The sequence below is a fragment of the Mastacembelus armatus genome, chromosome 4 (assembly GCF_900324485.2).
Source record: "Mastacembelus armatus chromosome 4, fMasArm1.2, whole genome shotgun sequence".
NCBI lineage: Eukaryota > Metazoa > Chordata > Actinopteri > Synbranchiformes > Mastacembelidae > Mastacembelus > Mastacembelus armatus.
The window spans coordinates 21,023,608-21,046,835 of record NC_046636.1 but is presented as its reverse complement, the minus strand read 5'-3'; the positions used below and the strand labels follow the sequence as shown (position 1 = coordinate 21,046,835).

The 23,228-nt window shown below is 42.8% G+C and overlaps 4 protein-coding genes across 5 annotated transcripts; 2 read left to right on the top strand and 2 right to left on the bottom strand.

Annotated features, from left to right (window-relative positions):
- Positions 1-838: 838 nt before the first annotated feature.
- On the bottom strand, positions 839-8,858 carry paics (phosphoribosylaminoimidazole carboxylase, phosphoribosylaminoimidazole succinocarboxamide synthetase). 2 transcript variants are annotated; one of them, XM_026304649.2, is made up of 15 exons: positions 8,411-8,858; positions 7,671-8,165; positions 7,536-7,595; positions 6,840-7,454; positions 5,999-6,076; positions 5,670-5,827; positions 4,109-4,151; positions 3,820-4,017; positions 2,558-2,736; positions 2,292-2,471; positions 2,072-2,185; positions 1,900-1,983; positions 1,488-1,668; positions 1,242-1,400; positions 839-1,157 (listed from the first exon to the last, which is right to left on the bottom strand). In XM_026304649.2, the coding sequence occupies exons 1-15, from the start codon at positions 8,805-8,807 to the stop codon at positions 991-993; spliced, it is 3,108 nt and encodes a 1,035-aa protein (XP_026160434.1). In that variant the 5' UTR covers positions 8,808-8,858; the 3' UTR covers positions 839-990. The 2 variants fall into 2 exon arrangements, with proteins under 2 accessions (XP_026160434.1, XP_026160435.1); XM_026304650.1 differs by lacking the exons at positions 5,670-5,827; positions 5,999-6,076; positions 6,840-7,454; ... (1 more) ...; positions 7,671-8,165; positions 8,411-8,858 and adding an exon at positions 4,576-4,711.
- Positions 4,731-13,378, top strand: ppat (phosphoribosyl pyrophosphate amidotransferase). The gene is made up of 11 exons (XM_026304652.2): positions 4,731-4,888; positions 9,291-9,357; positions 9,527-9,733; positions 9,942-10,054; positions 10,136-10,281; positions 10,455-10,527; positions 10,616-10,767; positions 10,897-11,024; positions 11,134-11,355; positions 12,292-12,412; positions 12,519-13,378. The coding sequence occupies exons 1-11, from the start codon at positions 4,761-4,763 to the stop codon at positions 12,689-12,691; spliced, it is 1,530 nt and encodes a 509-aa protein (XP_026160437.1). The 5' UTR covers positions 4,731-4,760; the 3' UTR covers positions 12,692-13,378.
- Positions 13,262-16,719, bottom strand: LOC113128995 (uncharacterized). The gene is made up of 9 exons (XM_026304651.1): positions 16,571-16,719; positions 16,377-16,440; positions 16,056-16,111; positions 15,915-15,945; positions 15,786-15,811; positions 15,628-15,703; positions 13,961-15,511; positions 13,802-13,844; positions 13,262-13,717 (listed from the first exon to the last, which is right to left on the bottom strand). Exons 1-9 carry the CDS (start codon positions 16,646-16,648, stop codon positions 13,708-13,710), a joined length of 1,935 nt encoding a protein of 644 aa, XP_026160436.1. The 5' UTR covers positions 16,649-16,719; the 3' UTR covers positions 13,262-13,707.
- A 478-nt stretch (positions 16,720-17,197) lies between these two features.
- Positions 17,198-23,225, top strand: aasdh (aminoadipate-semialdehyde dehydrogenase). Its single transcript, XM_026304646.2, has 14 exons — positions 17,198-17,575; positions 17,696-17,816; positions 18,234-18,514; positions 18,610-18,802; positions 18,890-19,131; positions 19,224-19,330; positions 19,419-19,591; positions 19,945-20,263; positions 20,355-20,467; positions 20,569-21,247; positions 21,327-21,490; positions 21,599-21,724; positions 21,824-21,955; positions 22,576-23,225. Exons 1-14 carry the CDS (start codon positions 17,337-17,339, stop codon positions 22,969-22,971), a joined length of 3,285 nt encoding a protein of 1,094 aa, XP_026160431.1. The 5' UTR covers positions 17,198-17,336; the 3' UTR covers positions 22,972-23,225.
- The last annotated feature ends 3 nt before the right edge of the window (positions 23,226-23,228 follow it).

Genomic DNA, 23,228 nt, shown 5'->3' with positions numbered 1-23,228 from the left:
ATCATCTCCTGCCCCACACTGAACAGTCTAATCTAGACCTACCTGCCCCCTATTACACCTCTAGTAACTCTAATAATTGCTTCCCCTACAACTGACATAGTCCCACCACCACTGAATACTGCTTCTGTTATATCTACTCTAAGACTAACTTGCTTCAGACCATGGAGGGTGAAATAATTATCGTCTTTTATTCGTCTCCAAAGTTCTAGAGACAGCTCTAGGAGCCCAACTTCAGACACACATTACCATGAGCTTACTTGGACATTTTCAATTTGGCTTTTGTCTGAGAACAACACAGAAGGTGCATTGGTCAAGATTACAAATAACGTCCGTGCGTGCGATTCTGGTCTATTATCAATACTCATTCATCTAGACCTCGGCTCAGCATTCAATACCCTGTCCCTTCAATTACTCTTAGAATACTTAGATTGTATTGGAGTCGATTGCTTTGCTCAGCAGAGGTTTTCATCCCATCTTAGTGATCAGAAACAATGTGTGTGCAGCTAAAGAGTTTCCACTCTGAGATCTCCAGTCACACAGCAAGATCTGCAGAGGCTCTGCTCTCTGAAAGTGTATCATATTTGAAATTGGTGCACAAACCACACCTTTGCCGTAACAGTTTGATTTATTATAGTAGTAAAAGCACAGATTAAACAAATTTGGTTAATGACAGTTTCATTAGGTGTCCCAATATGCCACGACAGTGAGTGGGCATGCACAACATCAGGGAACAGTTTGGAACAGTTTAGTTATCAGGTATACCTGTCGTCTTCCTGGTATGACAGGATACACTATCTGCTACAAAAGAGCTCAGGGACGGTATTAAACCACAAAGGCATTTAATTAAGAAGCTTTTAATTATTTTTTTCTTTTTAATGGAATGATTGAAGTGTGTCAGAACCTACATGTACACTGCATCTACTGTTACAGTGGCCTTCATGGTAAACAAAATAAGCCTAAAAGCCAGACTTGTAGATGTTTTGAGCCACTTTAGAGGCTGCAGGCCTGAAGCTTCTTGTCAGCCAACTTGAGGGCCACCCAAGTGTTGAGCATGGAAGCCCTTAGTTTGCACCACACCAGGTGATCGGTCAAGCCAACGATCTGTGCCGCAAACTGAGCAGCAGCCTCGGGTGAGAGAACTGTTGAACAGGCAAGACCTGTAAGAGGAAAACAAAGGCTCAGTTAGTGTGATCAATAAGTTGATATGACTGATTAATTTGGCACAAAAGAACTGTGCCTACCACTTGGCATACGCAAGGAAGACCACACATCTTGTGCACCCCAGTCTGGAGTGAGAGGTGGGCAGTTGATGACAGGATAAGCTGTATTTCCAGACATCACCGGACCAAGGCCGTTACTTCTTCCAGCTACAGCTACAAACACAGTGGGTACACCGTCACCTGTGAAAAAGCATATAGATATTATGACATGATAAAAACTATACTTCTCTAGAAAACAGCTGGGTAATGTTTAAAAAGAAAGCACACCTTCATATTCTGCTTTGATGCGGAGCGTCTCATCTGGACCTTTGTGTGCCGAGGTGACTCTCAGGATGCAGGGAATCCTGTAGGAGGTACAGGCTTTCCTGATTTTTTCACAGTGGGCCATGTCCGAGGTGGATCCCATCAAAACCACCACCCTACCACTGGCCTGGGGCTCCAGCAGCAGCTAGGGATGCAACACAATGCCCTTTATTTGTGCACTTAAACTTTGGTTATGCAACTTTAGCTAAGTAGTGGCCACTGGGGCTAAAAGACAATTACTGGGTAATGAAAAACTCAGGGAACATCAAAGTCCAGATAACTAGTCTTATGTCGAAACATGTTAGCTAAGAGTTCATTAAAAGACAAACAAAAGTCTGTCCTGATAAGAGAAGATTTGTAAATGGGTCCTTTGTACCTTGACCCTTTCAGAGACCCACTCAAAGTTTTTCTTCACCATCTGCATTGCCTCAGGGGTAACCTCTTTCAGGTCTCGGTACACCTAGAAAGAGGAGAAACCCAGACTTTCCACCTTTACCTTAATTCATCTGTCAAAAATCAAAAGAGTAAGGCAAGACAGCAACACCAACCTGCTTGTCTTTTTGCTGGCTTCGATCTCCGGCTGGCCACAGCCTCCATGAATCGTTGTCAATCACATCAGCAAGCACGATCTCTTGAGTCTTTACATTCACACCAAACTCGATCTGTGAGCAAAAAGAACAATCCTCACTAACTGTGTTGCAGGTACAAGCGTTCGTCAGTAAAGTGAACACTAAGTTAACCAGCAGAGGGCAGCACCACTCTGCATACCTTCATGTCTACCAGCGTGCAGTTCTGAGTGGCCCAGGCCTTCTCCAGAATCTCAAATATGGCCACAGTGCTGCGATTCATGATGTCCACCTCACATTGGCCGATTGTGAGCCCAGCCAGACAGAACTTGGCCTCCAGCAGCTGCTCCTCTGACCACTGGGGATCGTTGTTGGCATCATCCTAAACCACAAAGTAATCAACACTTGGAGTTTAGTTACAGGACTTAAACCACATTGGAGGCAATCATGACAAGGCCTCAGACTCACTTTAAAGAACATCTCCATCTTCAGGGGGGCGAAGCGGTAGCCTTCCTTGACTCCTGGATTTCTCTTGAGGAAGGATCCGGTCGCCACTCTCCGGCACACCCACTCAATGGGAATCATCTCACAATGAGCTGCGATGAATGCTGTGTCTGAATGCTGCTTCACAAAGGCGGTCTTAATTCCTGGAAAACAGGATAGACATTAAAAAAAAAAAATCAGTGACCACAGAGCCAATCACACACTTTTGAAATGCAGTTATGATTTCATTTAAATGAAATTTATTTTAGATTAGTTTCAATCCTGATGATGAAGTTTAAGTAAGTGAGGGGGACATAGGAAATGACATTCTGAAGAATTACAAGCAGCGACATTTCAAATCACAAGACAGCCATTACCTCAGCTCGGCTGCTGCACAGCACATTCACCAGTAGCATATTAGATACAGTCGCCCAGTTTTAAATGAGAGCAGGATGGAGAGTTATTTTGGAACATGGATTTAATGTTACAAGAGCCATGCTCCACGCTCCAAGACATGTCAGCATAACCGCATGTCTCTACTGGTTCTGAAATTCTTGAGATCGGTTCAATAAAGAATTAGTTGCTAATTGTAGAGAATGCACACTTTTTAAAAATGGACCACAATTAAGATTCAAGCCACACTAATCTGTAGTTCCACTGCGCATGCACACACACACACATACTTTAATCTCAGTGAGGACAATCACTGACATAATGCATTCCCTAGGCCCCCTGTCCTAAACCTAAACTAGAAGTCACTATTTCACTTAAACTACTGAGTGAGAATATTACCATGTTTTCAGTATTTAATAATAATATTTAACAAAATAAAACAAAAACCAGTTCCAGCCTCCAACATGCAATTATTTGCCGTTATTTTTGACTTTTAATAATAATCTAAATATCTTTGGGTTATCTTTGGTCCTAAGGACTAAGGCTGCACCTATCAAAACTACAGAAAAATGCTGAAGCTGGTTGAGTTCTGTTTCCCCAGTAACAAGGAGAAAAAGGTTAAATGTGATGAGTTGAGAAAGATCGTGTGTGTGTGTAATGAAAATAAACTTGTCTTATTTCTATAGTATTGATCTTTTTCGCTTTTGTCCACTCTCAATACTGTTTAGCTGCACTTGGGACAGTTAGTTGCCTCAGGCTGAGGATGGTGCAACTGTCCCAGCCCACTAAACAAGCTGGCACAGTATCTTTACTTCAATGGATCAACTAGATCAACTCTTCTGTTCAGTCTTTACCCGATTCCTGGAGCAACTTGAAGACGCAGCTCGTGGTTTTGTTGGCGATGGCAGCCTTGCCCTCCATCTGGTCTTTCCTTACCGCATTCCCGGCGGTGATCTGGTCTTTGGACTGGACCAGAACCAGTCCGGGCTGGTCCACCAGCTCGAAAATCTGCTTCGTCTTTCCCTCATTTAGCTTCTGGCCGATCTTCAACTCTAAAAACACGCACACATAAACAACACCCCCCCTTTTAATAAAACGCTGCACGTTTATGCTCTCACACGCGCACTTGGTGTGGTACTATACCTGGGGTGGAGGCCATGTCGGTGCTGCTTAACAACCCGCAGTCCTGGAAAACAAAAGCACAAAACGCAACTGAACTTTGTGAGACTCCAGGAGCGACAGACAGCAGAAAGTGTGCGGGCTGCAAAGGAAGGAAGTGGTCTGCCTTACGTGCTCTGACAGCCAATCACATCGCGCAACTGAATCAAACAACCAATCACAGCAGCGCATCAGACGCCACGTGTGGGGAAGACTTTCCCGAACAAAACTTTTTGGGGGTATTCATTAAACTGACCCAATTTCCCTCTGCCAAGAAGAGTCTGTCGTTCTGAAAAGCTTATACAACAGAAAACTGGCCTCTTGGCCGAATCGATTACTGACCGATAAGTTGTCTTCTTTAGCGCAATAAACCACGTGTTCCGTCAGTGCAACACGTTGGACTAAACCCGCCTTCCTTGATTTACGTGATAAGTTATGAACTGAAACTTCACCTTTCTCTCTGTTTTTTCGGTGTCTCAGTGATGCCCGCCGAGCTTTAACGAGTCTCGCCGTTTGTGGGTCTACATATTGGGCACTGGCTCGGTCTGTATCGTCGGAGCACGCGCCGATTGCTTAGGCAACCAGGCACGAGACAGTCTGCCGGCTTAACAGACCACCGGGACACCGCGGCAGCGACATGGAGTTCGAGGAGTCCGGTATCGGGGAGGAGTGCGGGGTTTTCGGTTGTGTGGCTGCCGGAGAGTGGCCCACTCAGCTGGAGGTGGCGCAGGTCCTAACCCTGGGGCTGGTGGCCCTACAGCACCGGTAAGTAACGGTAAAGGTGTGCGCGAGCCTCAAAGACCCACTGCGCATCCATAACTAACTAGGGTTTGCGTTATTACGCGCAAAAACGTGCCATATGGACTGAAGGTGGCTTGGCTCATGCAGAAAGTGTTAACAAACCAACTGAAGCCTTGAATTTCTGAAGAAACGCCCCCTTTTATAAGCATGAACTAGTTTGCGTGACTTTAATTTAATACAATAAGTCTGACTGTTAAACGCGTGACTCCAGGCGAGTTTTTTTAGTCAGCATTATGTTGCGAGATGATGCGACTTTAAATAAGAGTAGACGCCCTGTGAGCATAAAATATATCCAAGGACACTGCACAGTATAAGAAATACACCACTACAGTGTCGCAAACTCTACAGTGTCGCTCTCAAACAATAAAAATGTGTCTGGCGTTAAAGCTCATTTACAGTATTTATATCTGAGGAGCCGAAGGTGATGTATTGAAATTGTCTAATTTACTAAAGCAACTGTCCAAACCCTGAAGATATTTAGTAACCTAGTTGTATATAATCCTGTCATGTAAAAAGCAGACGTGTTTACTTAAAAGTGGATTTAAACTGTCAATTTTGAGTTTTTTGAGCATGTTTGTTGATCAATTGACTGACTGGTTCTTAGAACCTTATACAAGTAACAGTGACTCATGTGAAAAGCAGAAACTGTTTGTATAACAGATTGTGTGTCGTTTCTATAGTTGACCGGTTATGTAAAGTTTTGTACTATTTGTCAAATGGGGTTAGTGGGGTTAGTATGTATTACCTGTCTATCTGGGGATGGAGCCGGGGAGGCCATTGAACAAACTGAATTGATCTTTATTATCGGGATGTGGTCCTGTTCTTCTTTACATTGGGGCCTCACGTTATCAGCAAAGTCAGAGCCAGTGTTGGTTTTTTTTACTGGTGCCTGGTGTACAGGATCTGAAAAAGAATAAAGGCAGGTCATCATGTTGTTATATTTTAAATAAAAAACAGATATTTTATTTCATTATGGGGCTCCATAGGAAATCATGGGGCTGAGGCAGAAACTACAAAACTCAGTTGTGGACATGTGACATGCTGAGTGATTACAGGAGGAGGCACATTTCAAACCTTGATCTGCAGTTTTCCTCTTCTTTCCTCTGTTTGCTGAATGGCTATCCTCTTTTTCTGCCCTGGTTTCAGTGCAGTCTGCAAACAACACATTAACATAAAATGTTCAAAGGACACTAAAACATACTCTGTATGTACAAATAATATTTTTATGTGCATTTTAAATGAAGTCGGGTGGACAAATACCCACAAAAGGTTTCAGAGCTGCTTCCAAGTCATAGAATATCTTGGATGCTGTGCAGTTTTATTTGAGGATATGGATAAAAATTTCTTATTCATAGCTGCTGTAAAAAAAACAATCTCATTTTACCTCAGTATTTCTCCACTATTATTTCACTGATTGGAAATGTATAAAACAATATATATATTATATTTACATTTTTAGTCAGTTCACTCAAATTATAAGTCATTTAAAAAGCTTTTTTTTTCTCATTTTATTGAACAGGTTTCGAGATAATTATCTTGTAAGATTTCTTCTCTCCTCCCAATACATTAAGTCTGAATTGGAATTCTGTTTGTGGTTTAGACATTTTTTAAACATAGTTTAAATTTTATATCCTTATAACTCAGAATATTGTAATTGCTTTTCCCAGAAAACAGTCTGTATAAGACCTGTTCATACCAAGGTGTGTGATGAAATGAAGATTATTTTTGTAGCTAATTGGGATGAACTGACCCTCAAAAAGTTTGACTTGGTTGGTTGACGTTTCTGAATTTGTAAGTGATAAGTAATATTTCAATTTTGGAGTCAGTTGTTGCCAGCCCCATTTTTTTAGAGATTAATGTTAAGCAAAGCTTAATGTTTTTTTTTGTTAAAGTTAATAAGTAATAGTTTGCTCACTCGTTCTTTGCTTTAGATCCAAGCGTCGCTCATTAACTGCCTGCAGCCTCAGTTCTTCATTGTCTGGTGCAACATCAATGCTTATGGATGAGACGGAATCAGAACTATAAGTTCTCTCCTCCATCGCTCCAACCATTGTCATAATTGTGTTTGCCTTCGCCAGACGGAGAGCTACATGATCGCCTTCCTCACAGCTCTCCAACATCGTAAGTCCTCCTAAATCTCCTTGATGGTCTGCAGGTCCAGTGTCATGTGGGGAACCATTAGTTGTGCGGTTCATAATGGCATCCACCTCATCGTAGAACTTCATGAGGCGTCTTGGGTCGGTTTCTTCTGTCTTACTCCTTTGGAGGGAACGGTAAAGGTACTTAAGGTTTTTGTACTTGGTGTGGCACTGTTTCCAGTCGCGTTCAATGCCTTGCTGCATTAACCTATTGGAGATCTGGACGAAGATGTCTCTCTTTCTTGTGGAGCTCTCCAACTGCCTGCACACACGCTCATCAGACCAGACTTGAATCAACGCTCGCACTTCCTGGTCACTCCAGTTTCGACCTGTGTCACTCACCGTGACCACGTGGAACTGGTCGGGGCAGGACGGATCTGTTAGATGGGCATCTGGAGTGAATAAAGTCCGGTTAAAGAAGGAAAAGATATATAGATAGACATATCTTAAACTGAACTTGTGGTGTGACATACCAGTTCCTCTCCATTTTGCTTCCATGTCTCCATCCATATCATAATCATCACTATTGTCATCTGAAAATAAAACAAGTAGTATTAAAATTTTGTCCTTGAATACCAAACTGGTGTATGTGCAGACTGAGTACATACCATCATCAATTTCGATGACAACCTCGCTTTCTGAAGTTGTCTGAGCTGTGTAGCCTGCTGGTGTTTGTAGCCTCCCTGCTGCTATTTCTTCATCATACAGCCTCTTCTGCATCTCCAGGGTCCCGTTTTCCAGTCCACGGTCCAGCAGAATGGCTTCCACCTCTTCGAAGAACTTCATGTACTTCCCCGGGCCTGCAGCACTGCTGCCCCCAGCAGCATGAGCGCTCTTAGCAGTCTTGTAGTCATACTTCAAGTTCTTGTATTTTGTTCGACATTGTTTCCAGTTCCGTACAACCCCAAAGTTTCTCTGCATCTGACGAGCCATCTCTTGGAAGATGGACTTGTTGCGTAGCGTGCATTTCAAGCGCTCTCGAATGCGCCGGTCAGCCCAGACACACAACAGTGCCCGCACCTCATCGTCTGTCCAATGGCGGCCCCCCTCTTCGGCCACACTCGGAGTGTAAGGAAGAGCTCGATGGATTCGACTGTTGATTCCTGTACACACATACAGAGTCATCTTTGTCTCAAAAAGTTAGACGGATCATCTTTATTCAATGTTTGAACTGAATCTGACTTTAAATGCTGTTATTTTTAGAGCAAAAGTTCTCTGCTTCAAAAAGTAGTTTCCCTGACATTCTGATTTTTTTTTTTTTCCTCTGACGTTTTTGTTTTAAATGTGAAAATGTGTGGAGCATTGTTAAGATGCTGCTTTCCTGAGCAGGGGTTGAACCTACATTTACCTTCCTGTATTGGGATAGTGACTGAGGAAGGGTAGATTCCTCTTTGATTACCCACATCTTCCACCTCTTCTTCCCAGCCCTCTACCGGCCTTCCATCCATTCCGGGGCTGTAGTTTGCTGAGGTGCCTGCTGCTGCATCAGGCTTCCTGTTCTGAAGTCCCAGGTTTCTGCATTTGGCCTGACACTCCCACCAGCTTCGCACAACACTGAGCCTCCTCAGACGCTCTGAGATCAACTCAAATGTGGTTCTGCTCTCAGCTACGTGCTGAGCTCCCACCTCGTCCCACACTGACATGAGAGCCAGCACCTCTGCCTCCCCCCACTGCCTCTCCACCGAGCCTTGTTCCTCCACTACCTCGCTATCACCTCCTCTTTGTCTCTCTGCTCCTCTCTCCATGTTTGAGCTGACCTGGAAACGCTTTCTTTTCCCCAGCCCTGTCTGTCTCTGCTGCCCGGTTCCCTAGGCAACCAGGCGGTTAAGCCTGAAAGCAACGCCTCCATGCAGGAAAGCAGCCTCACCACTGGCTTAAGCTGTGTGCTGAGGGGGTGGGACTAACTGTAATCTGAGAAGCAGCTTGGTAAATAGGCTGAAACTGCAGCAAGACGACTTTCCTTATATGGCAGCTCCACAGCAGAGAAGCAGACGTTTGGTTTTTTTTTTTTTTTTTTTCTTGCTCCTCATTCCTGCTGTATTTTGCCCGAATCAAACCAGTCTGTTTTCCCCAAGGCTCATGTCAAACTGTTGGAATGAATCAACTTCTTTCATGTGTAGACTTGCAGAAAAAAGACTGCAGGATCAATTATTATAAACTCAACTTCCACTGATGTGCTCATATTTACACTTTTACAGTTTTAATGTGACTGTTTGTGTCTAACTCAGGGGTCAGGAAAGTGCCGGCATTGTTACAAGTAACGGAGCCAGTCCACCTACATACACAACCCTCAAGGTAATATTAAATTATGAGCAGAAGCACCCTGTCTAATTATAGAGTAGTGGTTTTACTCACAGCATCAAAGAGAAGGTGCACCATGAATATGTTTTGTACTGTTTGGACACAGTTGCAGTTGAAACATAAAGCATCATCAGACTCAGATTGTGGCTTTTTTTTTTCTTAGGGAATGGGATTAGTGAGCACTGCTTTCACACCCGAGGCACTTCTGAAGCTGCGCTATGGAAACCTTGGTATTTCTCACACACGCTATTCAACTACAGGGATCTCAGAGCTACAGAACTGCCAGCCCTTTGTGGTGGACACACTGCATGGCAGGATTGCTGTAGCACACAACGGAGAGCTGGTTAATGCTCAGGCCCTACGGAAGAAGGTGAGTACGGCCCCCTGCTTGTCCACACTGAATCTGGTGCATGTACGTATCTCTTTTTTGCCATCACAAAGAAGTCGGCACATGTTCAGTGTTATGCTGTGTGGAATTACTTTGTTGTAATTAAGCATACGCAAGGAAGAGGATGTTAACCTGTATGAAATACCACTACAGTATATACTGAATCAGTCATTGTGAATGTGCCATACAGGTAATGCGCCATGGTGTAGGCCTCTCCACCAGCTCTGACAGCGAGCTTATCACCCAGTTGCTGGCATTAACTCCACCTATAGAGGAAAGAGATGGACCGGACTGGGTTGCCAGGTTAGTGATGTGAATAAATGCTGTATAAATATCAACATTTTATGCTTCACTAGCTAAATACCTTTTTGTGGTGTTTTGTAGAATAAAGAACCTCATGAGTGAGACCCCAACATCATACTCACTGTTAATGATGCACAAAGATGTTATCTATGCTGTGCGTGACCCTTACGGCAATCGACCCCTCTGCATTGGACGGCTGGTTCCCATTTCTAAACTGCACAGTTCAGGTATTCTGTACAGTCAGACATGTCCTTAAAAGACCCACTGCCAATAAGGAAGATGTGTCAGTTGAGGTTATCATTGTTTTTTTTATTGTTTGTTTTATGTTTTTATTTATTTATGTTTTTTTTGCTAGTGAATAATTCCTTTTTTTTTTTTTTCTTTTTGTCCGTTTGGTCAGGTGTGGAAGAGGAGGACACTGAGGGGTGGGTTGTGTCTTCAGAGTCCTGCAGCTTTCAATCCATCGGTGCTAAGTATGTTTCTTTTATAACGTAAGATCTTCTGCATTATACTGGTACTACAGTGGATAATGATCATGTCCATGCCCCTCTGGGTTCTCAGGTATTACAGAGAGGTTCTACCTGGAGAGATAGTGCAGATTTCCAAACATGGAGTTAAGTCTCTGAGTGTCGTGCCTCGTCCTGAAGGAGACCTTCCTGCCTTTTGTATATTTGAATATGTTTATTTTGCCAGGCCCGACTCTATTTTTGAAGGTATAACTTCAGCTTTCCACTATGTTTTTTTTTATTTTTTTTAATCTGTGCGTTTCTGTTGTAGAATTGTGAAACTCCTTTGAGTGAAATTGGGCTGCATGTTGAGTATTTTATACCACTGTACTCCAGGGCAGATGGTCTATACTGTCAGGCAGCGTTGTGGTCGCCAATTAGCCATTGAAGCTCCAACAGATGCAGACGTGGTCAGCACTGTGCCAGAGTCTGCAACCCCTGCTGCACTGGGTTATGCTCAGCAGGTTGGTCTACAAGCTTCCTGCTCTAACTCTAAAGACATGCTGGCATACATCCTCCTCCTGATGGAGCTCTGTCCTCACATGCTTTTCTCCTTTTTTCCTCCTCTCTCAGTCTGGGCTGCCTTACATAGAGGTTTTGTGTAAGAACCGCTACGTTGGGAGAACATTTATTCAACCAAATACCCGCCTGAGGCAGCTAGGAGTTGCCAAGAAGTTTGGGGCACTGACAGACAACTTTGCAGGGAAACGAATTGTGTTAATTGATGACTCCATTGTCAGAGGCAACACTATTTCCCCCATTATTAAACTGCTGAAGGAAGCTGGTGCAACTGAGGTTTGTTGACAAGCACTGTCAAGCATCTTACAATGCCCTGTACATACACACTTCTAACAGTGAGGGGTCACAAGAACATTCAAGGACAGGATGGCCGAAATAAAATGCTATACAAAAAACACTATACAAAACTATTTCCACATTTTAACACGTTGTTTTGACTATTCCGTGAATAATTGTAACTTTTCTAAAGCCTGTTGTAAATAAATCATTTTACTAGTGTTTTAAAAGTCACTCTTCCCCTGTGGGTAATTGCTGCCAGAAGAAATTGATACACTTTTAAAAAAAATGTTTATTAAGAAGGCTTATTAACTATTTGGAAAAAAAAGGATGCCACTACATTGCACACCAAAGGTCACATATTTAAGTGAGCCAACTGTTTAAACCATCATGTAGGCGCTCTACTGAGATGATGGGCACCAGGATCTGTCTGATTCAGACCAGCTTTCACTTAGTAACAAGCTGGGAAAAATATAAACAAATGGCCCAACCATTTTTAAAACTGCACTTACCACCTCTACTGAACGAATTCTTGGAAACTATGAAAACAGGAAAATATATCAGCAATTGGATGACCTTATAAAAGGGGAATGGTGACGATGGATTATGTGTATAAAAACAAAACAGATGGGAACACTGGTTTGAAAACAATATTTCACTGCTTTAATAGGATCAACACTATAATAAAAAATAATATTTAAAGTCTGACCAGTTGAAAGACCCTCAAAATTACATTTTTCTGTTTTAACCTTGAAAACTGCTTGTTAGGATCAGAAATATTATTAGTAACATATCAGGTGTTGACCTCTGTAGCACAACGACGAGAAAGTTTAAAATCCTACACCTGTACAAGATACTGCACATGCTGCTTGTTCTTAGTCATATGTGACACGCTCTAATAATAGTACTAATACTGAGCTCTACTTCCTCCTACAGGTTCACATCCGAGTTGCCTCTCCACCTCTTAGGTTCCCTTGTTACATGGGCATCAATATTCCAACCAAGGAAGAGCTGATTGCCAACAGGCCAGAGTTTAAAGACATTGCTGGATACATTGGTAAATACTCCAAAGATTTAATTTGAAGTAATATATTGCTGTATAGTATCTTTGTTTGAATTAATTTAAAGTCTCATTCTCATTTGACATGTAACCTGTTGTGTAGGCGCTGACAGTGTTCATTATCTGACCGTGGAGGGGCTGGTATCAGCTGTGCAGGAGGGGATCGCCTCCTTCCAGGAAGATAAGATGATCAGCTCCAGCAGCAAGTCCAGCAATAGAGTGGGCCACTGCACAGCCTGCCTGACTGGGAAATATCCAGTAGAGCTGGAGTGGTAAATGTGGTACCCGTGCCACACTCAACCACAGCAAGCTCCCATGGCTGATACATGTTAATGAAAAGGTCTGGCTTTTCGGTACAGCTATCTGGGCACCACAAGATGTTGCAATTACACAATTGAAAGAACATGCTTTTTACAGAGGTCGTTATTTTGCTCAGATCCTGACAACAGCCGGTGAAGCCATTGCTGACCTCTAGTGGCTGAACTTTGCAACACTATCTAGTGTACAGGGTACATATTTGTGACTGATGACTGTGCTGATGCTCTACTTTTTAGTTACCATGTAAATGTAATAACAGAACTCCTGAAACGAGTTTGTCATATTTTTACATTCCAGGCCTTATCAAACGTGAGCATTTAAACACGCACAAGGGTGGTAACCAAAAAGAAATTTCATTTTCTTTTCTAAATGTACTTTTGTGTAAAATTACCTGCTGTGCTCTTTTGTTATGGTTCTCATTTTTGGATATTTTGTTTCAACTATTCCATTATATTCATGTTTAAAGGTTAAATAATAAACCGAATAACAGCAGTAAAAACAAGTACTTAAGTTCCCCCCCCCCGGAAACAGCATTTTGACATTTTTATTTTAATAATGAAGAGATATTGAAAAACAATGTATTAAGGTAAGAGTATAAAACCTAGGAACATACAAGAACAAATTATATTAAACAAATCAATGGTTTTAACAGTATTGATTTTAAAAATATTCAAATAGAAACACAGACAACAACGGGACACACAAAACCACTTAGTTTTTAAATGTGGTAACAGTTGCATTGTCATCCTTCAGGAATAAAATGACATGAGCTCAGAATTGGCAAGCCAGAAGAAACAAATGCTTCCAGAATCAATTAACTTCTCACCAGTATTTGCACTGGAAACATTGCGTTGCTACGCAATTGAATTCAGCAGTAAGTCCAACTTTGTTACATGACCGAATATTGTTTTCTGCTCTGGAACTTGTTAGAGAACTTCTGTGGGCAGGCTTTTCCTTAAAGAAGTAATCCATGCTCACCATTTTCTGCACATGTGGTAAGAAATCATGATTAAGAAAAGCAGAAATGGTAGAAAAGAAATACTATATATAGAGATTGATTATAATTACCTTGGGGAGTAGCTATTTGCTGCACCACTCTGAAGCGATCCTCCTGTAGAACACAGCATTAAAATTACTTCAGGAATCAGTGATAAGACTGGACTTAAACTGCATAATTTAACAGCAGACACCACATAAGCTCTTCTGTGTTTTATGGAGGAGGCTTACCCAGACCCCAAAGATCAGCTGCAGGTTTAGGCCGATCTTGACTCATCCAGGCTTCTTGGTGTGCACCTGCCTGACGCTGACTGAATTTTTCATACATGCTGCGTTTACTGGAGCTATAGAAGAGGTCGTCATGAGATTGCTCCAATTCAGATGGAGAAAGACAGCGCCTCAACATTTCTCTGCCATGGCGGTGGGACCCCGGGGAGGATGTGCAGTACTCTGCCCTGGCACGTTTGGACTGGGATTGGCTGACATATCCTAATTCCCTGTGGCGTTTCCTCAGCATAGAGCGCTGGGGTGACAACGCGAGAGCTGCCAGAGCTGAGGAAGAGTGGCCTCTGCTATCTCCAGAGCTGCTTGCGCAGAGACGACAGGGAGGGCCGTTAAAGAGAGGTGATTTGTTCTGACAGACGAACTTGTGGTAGAGTTTTTTTAACTCTTCGTCAAGCTTTTTTGTTGAATTTACGGTATGGCTCAATGGCTTGGACAAATCAAATGAACGATGCCGCCGGAGCCTGAAGTGACCTGCTGCGGCTGGCTGAGGTGAAAACAGCTGTGGCTGGAGGGTGTGGCGAGAGTCTTGAGGATAAAGCATCCTCATTGCCCCAGTAGGCTTTTGTAGAGGGGACAAGAGAGTGGTGAACATCGATCTTGGCCTAGTAGGCTCTCTGGAAAAACTTTCCACAGAATTTTTTTGGGGGCTTCTGGAAAAGGTGTGTACCGCTTTACTGAGGGCGGTTATCATCCTTGCTTTCAAAGGACTCTCCCTGACCGGAGAGCTGTAGATGTCAGGTATTCTTTTGACAGCAGTTGTTTCTGATGCATATGTGGAGCAACCAGCAGCCTGCTCTAACTGTGCAGAGGCTCTCTTAGACCTAAGAGACCAGTTTGGAGATACAGGGGTATAGCAATGCCGTGAAGGACTGACAGTGGAAGTGGAAGGCTTTTCTCTGGGCTGGGGCAGTTCAGACACAGTGAAGGTCTCATTTAGCGAGCTCTCTTTTGGATTAGAGGCCTCAGAGGTACCAGAGAGGTCCATTGTGAGGATAGGCTGGTACTGCCCTCTTCCCTGTGAGCCCCTCTCTCTCCCAGGAGATTGTTGCTGTGCTTCCCAACCCTGACAATTGGTAACCATCCGCAAAGGAGACCAAAGAGCAGGTTCAGGAGTCAGGAGCTGCCTTTTCTCTGGGCTGTTGGCATTCTCTGTGACTGGCCTCTTACTGGTGTTTATCTTATTTTGTTTGCTTTTAGTTTGTCTCAGCCTGACAACATAGGTGTTGTTAAGATTGCCTCCATTTGACTGCTGTCGCCATCTGCGGTACCTCCTCAGCACAGAGTCAGCGGCCTCTGAGACATTTTGCCGATGCCAGGCCCTCTCTATTCGACTGATCATGCTGGGATAAAGCTCCACAAAAGAGCTGCCACGACTTCTTAGAGTCATTTCCAGTTCCTCGTCTTCGTCCTCAGGTTGCTGCTCCACCTCGTGAAAGTTCCCCTGACTATCATTCAGTGAGCTCACAGTCAGCTGAGTTGCATTACTTCTAGCCAACCCTGTAAAACAAAAATGATGAAAAGATGTGTCCCCTAAAATTAGACTAAACATTGCTTCATTTCATTGTCTGTTATAACATGACCTTTCACACTGTCTTTTGCATTCTTGTTCTTACCATCATCCTCCCCAAACATTTGGCTGGAGTGCACTTGAGTCTCATTAGTTCCAGAATCTTCATGTGTGAAGTCCAACTGTTAAAAAACGACCCATAATGAATTTAGGATGAACCAGATAAACAAGACAGAACTGTTTGGTAATTACAGGCATATTTACCTGAGAGCTTCCTGTGATGTCCTGTGCTGTGATGGAAGAAGTAACGATACAGTACTTTAATGCAAATGCACCAACTGTAAACTATATCTCTGTGAACTGCCATTTTCATTTTAAGTGATTGACATTTACCTAATGATTCCTCTCCCACATCTGTCAGACTCTGACAAGAAGATAAGAGTGTGATTATAATGCTGCTTGGCATAAACACAGCTCCATACAACTGCTCTTTAAATCAGATAACTGCATTTTGTGATTTCACTATTGTCAAACCTTGAGTTCCAACTTGTTCAGCTCTATTTCTGACAGTTCCATGTAATGTTCAAGTTCTTCATCATGCAAAAACAGAACAGATGAGACCAGATAGACACAAAACATCGAACCTTTGTTTTATTACTTATAAATTTAGAAAGTCCCAAACCCCAAAACAATTCGTTTTCAACTATGCAACTGTAAGTTAGTTTCCACTAACGATATTATTCTTTGGATGGTCTGTCAACAAGGTGATCTACAACAGCGTGATACGGTACCTGCTAATGCTAACTACAGCGACAATCTCTCGCGTTAACTCAGTGAGTGTTATAATTAACTTACTTTTGATTGCGGTATTCCCGAGATCCACCTCTATCCCTCCATCCTGGCACTGAATCTTAGAATACTGTTGAATGCAAATTGCAGAGATTAGCGATTTAGCATTTTACACCTTCAGTTTAAAGTTAACGTTAAGCTAACGCTAACATTAGCTGCTTCACTCTATGCTAACATTAGCACCGGCCTCATTTACATACCTTATCTATGATTCGATTCAGTGACTGTTTGTAGTTTAAACTATTCCTATACATTTTTTCCCTCAAAGACTCTTCCATGTTGCCTGGAAATTACGTTTTGGCAGTAGGAAGCTACAGGATACCCCAGCAGAAAAGCGCTTTCACGTTCAAATTTTTTCACTCGCAAAATAACGGAAGGTGATTGGACAGAAGACTGGCGGTGCCTTCATCGCCACTGGGAAATCGCAACATGTTTGAATATTTTTTCCCGGAGAACACGCGTTTAAAAATCAAATGGCAGACTGAAGTTTATGATAGTGAGGATACCGATGTGTAGCAGTGATAATGCTGAGTGAATGTTTTTACACCCACAATTTTTTCAGTGTAACAATATTTAGCAGTAAGGTAGTAATATATTGAAGCTGTATGTACATTTAAGGCACGTTTAAAACACACACCTTCGGCCTCGACAAACAGGTTAACACAAATAGCCACGGTGTGTATTTCTACTTTATATGTTGTGGCTGAGAGTAAAAACAACAGGTTAGCGTTTTAGACCATGGCATGGACAAACTTCTGAGGAGCGCGTAATGGTGCCATTAGGCAGACGTTACGTATTGCGTCATCTGTAGTGCAACGTAACGATGGGGACAGAAGATGGCGGTAATGTAATGTCACTCACCATAAAGGTCCAAGAGAAGAAGACCGAGCGCAAACACGGACATGAATAACACATTGATTAAAATGTGCTTTTAAGTCGTTGTATTAACGAGCAGGGATAAGCAGTATGACAGCCGGGACACTGCAGGAGCTCGTATCCGCCGCTGCCTTGCAGCACAGCGACCGGGCAGCAGTGACATATGACAGCCGGGCGGTGTCGGGGAGCCCGGTGTCTCTGCGGTACAGGGAGTTGGTTGAATTAGCCGATGAACTGTCTCATATTTTACGGGAAAAATGCTCTCCTAATAACGGCGTTATCGGCCTGTATTGCTGTGATGACTTGTTTACACCTGTCTGGATACTGGGGTGAGTTTCTGATTCATATCGATCCATGTAAACCCACAGGCTCTGGTCAGTGTGGATTTCATTGTGTGGGCTCAACAAGTGAGTCACCGTGAGATAACACGTTTTACTGCGTTGTGCCAGAATCCTGAAGTCACCTGCAGCTTATTGCCCACTGGACCCGGAAGCTCCTGCACTTCTCTCTGCAAGAGTCCTGAATCAGTGTGGTCTGAAGTACTGTGCTGTGAAGACTGAACTCCTGCAGGTTAAATTGATGTTATTATTATAAATGCACAAACTAGTGAAAATGTGACAATAACAGTAATTAGAATATGTTCGGTTACGGGAAAAAGGTAAAAAATACAGCTGAGCCAAATGGTGGCCATATTTACTTGGGTAAACACATCAACAATGTGAACAGAATATAAAAAAAAAATAAGTATCTTAAATCCAGTTGTTTATAAAGGACTTATGTGTAAGACTAATGCTGCAGGACCCATTTAAGTTGATATTGTCCTCCAGTGCTGCAAATTCCCTCTGCAGTACATAAATATGCAAAAATAAATTAACAGAACCCTTTACATTTTGCCCAATTGGTAATTAAGCCTTGTTGACCTGCAGTAACATATGTGAATGATTAATGTATAATGAATGCGTGATTTTCTCTTGTCTTTCTGTTAAGCAATTCCAGACGTCTCTCATCAGATACCTAACTGTGAACGTTTATTCGGTACTGCCCAAGTTCAAATTAATCTTGATACAAATCAGTCCGCTGCCAGTCACTGAGCATAAGCCAGGACCAGAACAAATTCTAGTTCAGACGGCAGATGATGCTGATCTCTGTGATGCAACTGTGTTGCACGAGGACTTGGCATATGTGCTGCACACATCTGGAACAACAGGCCATCCAAAGATTGTGAGAGTACCACATAAGTGTATACTCCCCAACATACTGCACCTGAGGTAAAAATTCATACCCTTTAGTCTTTCTTGATTCATTTAGAAGGTTGTTTTAATATATATTCAACGCAGCATCATCTGCATCTTTCTCTGCTCAGATCTTTGTTTCAGATGAGTGCGGATGATGTGGTATTCCTCGCCTCGCCTTTAACCTTTGACCCCTCTGTGGTGGATATTTTCCTGGCCTTGTCGTCTGGAGCTCAACTCCTTATTGTCCCTGCTGTGATCAAAAAAATGCCCAGTCGACTGGCTCAAATGCTTTTCAAAGATCACAAGACAACTGTCTTACAGGCATGAGTCAATTTGCAGATACTGAAAGGCTTTCGGATGGGAAAGTGTTTTCAATTGCTATAATGTGGAGTATTCCTGTTTCTGCAGGTCACACCCACTCTGCTTGGTCGATTTGGACGCAGTGTCCTAAAGCAGGAGGTGTTGTCGTCCTGCTCCTCACTGCGGGTGTTAGCTCTGGGTGGAGAGATCTGTCCCTGTCCAGCTCTGCTGATGAGCTGGAGGCAGGAGGAGAATAAAACCCACATCTACAATATCTATGGTATTACTGAGGTGTCCTGCTGGGCCAGCTGCTACAAAATACCAGAGTCTCTACTGAAATCCAGAAACCTGTAGGTGTATCTGTTTTAAATTGTCTGATTTCTGACGCTTAAACAAGCTGCAATTAATACAACTTTTTTTTTTAACGTGACTAACCCTGCAGCACAGTGCTTGCTGTTCCTCTTGGGACTCCTCTGATGGACACTGTGGTGGAAGTCAGAGATGAGCATGGCAGAGCTGTGACAGAGGGCGAAGGACAGGTGTTCGTAGGTGGGATACATTTCAAAGAGCACATTACAAATGAATCACACTAGGGTGAATAAAATTCTGATAAATCCTTATGACCTTATGGGTGCAGGTGGGCGGGACAGGGTGTGTCTTCTGGATGATGAAGACACTTTTATCCCTGGGACGATGAGAGCTACTGGAGACTGGGTGCATGTTAAAGACTCCCAGATGTACTACCTGGGACGGAGAGACAGACTGATAAAACGCCATGGAAAGCGAGTGAACCTGGACAGTTTGCAACAAGTAAGATGTTGTTATGTGCAAGTGCTGCCAATAATAAATTGTAGCACTATAACTGATGTTTACAGTCATTTGCTGTTCACAAATTAGACTTTCATTATAGACTAAAAGGACAGACATAAACAACTAAAATGGAACTTCAAAAAAATCAAATCAAAGTTGTATTTTTTTTTGTGATGAACTAATATTTGTTTGGAATTATGTATTTTATGTAGAAACCACACATTTAGTTTGGTTTATATTTTATTCAGAATCATAAATCTTCACCAGCAGTAAATGACCATGGGTCAGTATTCTATACTGTCTATTTTCCAACTGTTTGGATGATAGGAGTATTCATGTTTTACCCCTTGTAGCTCATACTGAGCCTACCTCAGGTGGAGGCCTGTGCCGTGTGTCTGCACGAAGTCTCTCGTCTTCTCGCTTTTATTGTGGCGTCCACCGCTGGAGGTGAAAAAGCAGCTTCACCTCTCCCATCTGTACAGCAGTGTGTGGAACAAACAGTCTCAGCTCAACACCAGGAAGACCTTCCCTCCCCTGTTACACACCACCAGGAGGGTGGTACAGGTGGAGATCTGAATAGGTTAATTCAGAACCAGCTGTCTTCACAGCTGCCATCTTACAGTGTTCCTGACAAGCTGGTTTTTGTCCCGGCCTTGTGCCTGACTCCTCATGGTAAGTGGTTACACATGCAGTCACTCCTAAGCAGAAAAAAAAACATTCATTCATTCACCAATTTAGGAATTCTGAAATTTTGTTTTGGCAGGTAAAGTAGACATGGAAGCACTCATGAAAATATACCAAACACAGAGACAGCGTTTAGAGTCTTCACATGATGATGTCCCCAAACTAAGACAAACTCTTCAGTCTTTGTGGCGGGTACAGTATTTCACCACTTGTAACAAAACAGCTTCAGATTTAAATACATTGTCATTGTCTGCTTTTGTTCATCCTGAACACTGTGGACTGTGTGCCAACAGGAAGCTCTAGATCTTCCTGAGGATGCGACCATTGATGAAGAATCCAACTTTCTGTTAAGTGGCGGAGATTCTTTGAAAGCGATGCGTCTCTGCGAAGACATCCTTACCGTTGTAGGAGTCAGCTTACCAGAGCTTTTGGAGATTATACTTGATGAGACGTTCTCAGACATCCTGCACCATGTTGACAGAGTAACCCTGCCATCTGATAACAGCCTATTAGCACTGTCTGAGGCCAAAAGACGGCACACTGATGCTCCCCCTGTGGATCTAGTGAAGAAAAAACACAAAGGGTCTCCAACGGCAGAGTGGTTGCACACGGAGAATGAGGTTGTTAGAGTTATTAGAAGAGGAAGTGAGGTAACAGAAGTGACCATCAGAAATCAAGCAACAAACAAAAGCTTTCAGGCTGATGCATTCGTGGAGTGCAGAGCTCTGGATGTCAGTTTGAGCTGGTTCTCAGACACAGGCAGATGCGTGGATGCCTCCCCGGTGCTTCTAGTAGAAAGAGGAACAGATCAGAGGTTAGATGTGACTAAAACGATAGTGTTCATTGGCTCACACTCTCACAGGTTGCAAGCTTTAGACCTGGACACGGGCAGCCTTGTGTGGGAGCGAGTTCTCGGGGACAGAATTGAGGCCTCAGCTGCTGTGTCTCGCTGCGGGACTCTGGTGGTTATAGGTTAGTACTCTAAATATCATGTTGTAAGACATAACTGTTAGAAATTGTTCTTAAAGATTATTTTTTATATTTTTATCAGGTTGCTACGACGGCTGTGTGTATTTCTTGCACACTACCTCTGGTGAGACATGGTGGATGTTTGAGACAGGAAACGCTGTAAAGAGCTGTCCTGCCGTGGATCCCGTCTCAGGGCTGGTGATAGTGGGCTCACACGATGGGCATGTTTACGCTCTGAACCCAATGGTGAGCGTGCTTGACAGGACTCTACTGACTCAGTAAAAACAGATTCTGGTACAATAAGATGGTGTCACTATTCAGAAGAGACTCAGTGCTGCTAATGTGTGTTCCCAGGTTCGGCAGTGTGTTTGGAAGCATCACTGTGGGGGCGGGGCTGTATTTTCCTCTCCGTACATCCACCCCTCCCACAGACAGCTGTACGTGGCGACACTGGGAGGACACCTGCTCTGTCTGAACCCAGTGGGTGCATAAAACACCTGATGAAGGAAAATGGAAAATAGAAACTTGAATGAATAAACTGGGAGTCACTCTGCTGTATGTCTTGTTTGTCTTTTCCAGGAGAGAGGGGATGTTCTGTGGTCTATTGCTAGAGGCATCCCATTCTTCTCATCGCCAAACTGCTCCAGTGATCATGTGATGGTCGGATCAGTGGATGGAAACATCTGCTGTTTCAGCAACACAGGGAAACTGGTGAGAAACGGAATATAGAAGTCTTTAACTCATCACAGTATTTTACAAATGCTTTGGTTTAGCTTCCACAGCAGGAATGTTGCAGTGTATTTAGTATCATTTACAGTGAAATGTCTTAATGTTATATACTTCCCAGTATTCCAGTATTATTATAGCAAAGTTAAGTACAACCACAGTTATTATTTTGCCATATGATTTTCAAGTCTAACTTTAGACTATGTTTACAGAAATGCAGCATAATAACTGCGTAAAAGATTGAAATTACTGCTCTGCAAAATTGCAAATAATGACTTCTGCATAAAATGTGTTATTTAATGACTTTTCTAAATTTGAAAGCAGTGATGAGGAAACAATAATTAAATTGCTGAGATAAACGTTTTGTGTGATGTATTACCTAATTCTATGTGAATGTTTTTGTGTCTGCTATGTGAGCTGTGTGGTTATGTGGTTGAGGCCAAAATCATGGGACCTGTAGTGTTAAATCACAGTGCCAATACCAGTGTTGCAAAATCGACCAGGAATGAAAGCTGAAGAATTCTAACTCTGTTGTGCAAACCTTAGCCAAAGCCACTGTAAAGTACGTTAATACTCCAGTGTGCGACTTATGTGTCTCTATGCAGGCATGGCAGTTTTCGACTCAAGGACCCGTTTTCTCCTCTCCTTGTCTCACACCAGACCAGCAGAGGGTTCTGTGTGGATCACATGATGGTCTTCTGTACTGTTTAGACTGTGCTGACGGCTCTTTGGTTTGGACTTTCCAGACCTCAGGCAAGGTGTACGCCACTCCATTTGTGTTTGAGGCCTCTGTTGTGGGCAGAAGAGGGATTCTGGTGGGACTGGCCTCTACAGATGGCACAGTCTGGATCCTGGATGGTGAAAATGGACAAATGCTGGCCTCACACACTCTGCCTGGGGAGCTATTTTCATCACCAGTTGTATATGAACAATCTCTTGTGATCGGGTGCCGCAATGACTTTGTATATTGTTTAAAGCTGACCGTGAAAGAAGAAATATAGGATTTACTTTTGCACTGATTTTATAATAAACGCTGGTGTTTCTACATTTGTGTCAGATTAGAGAGGGCACTCTGGGACACAAGATTTTAATTAAAAGTTCAGGGTTTAAGATCTAGAACAGAGAAATGATGAGCTTAAAGTCCTGTGGTTCTGACATCAGTATTTAATTTACATCATTCATACATTTCGTATCGCTTTAAGAATTTTCTCATGAATATCTCTAACTGGGACATAAAAGTGCAAATAATACCAAACAT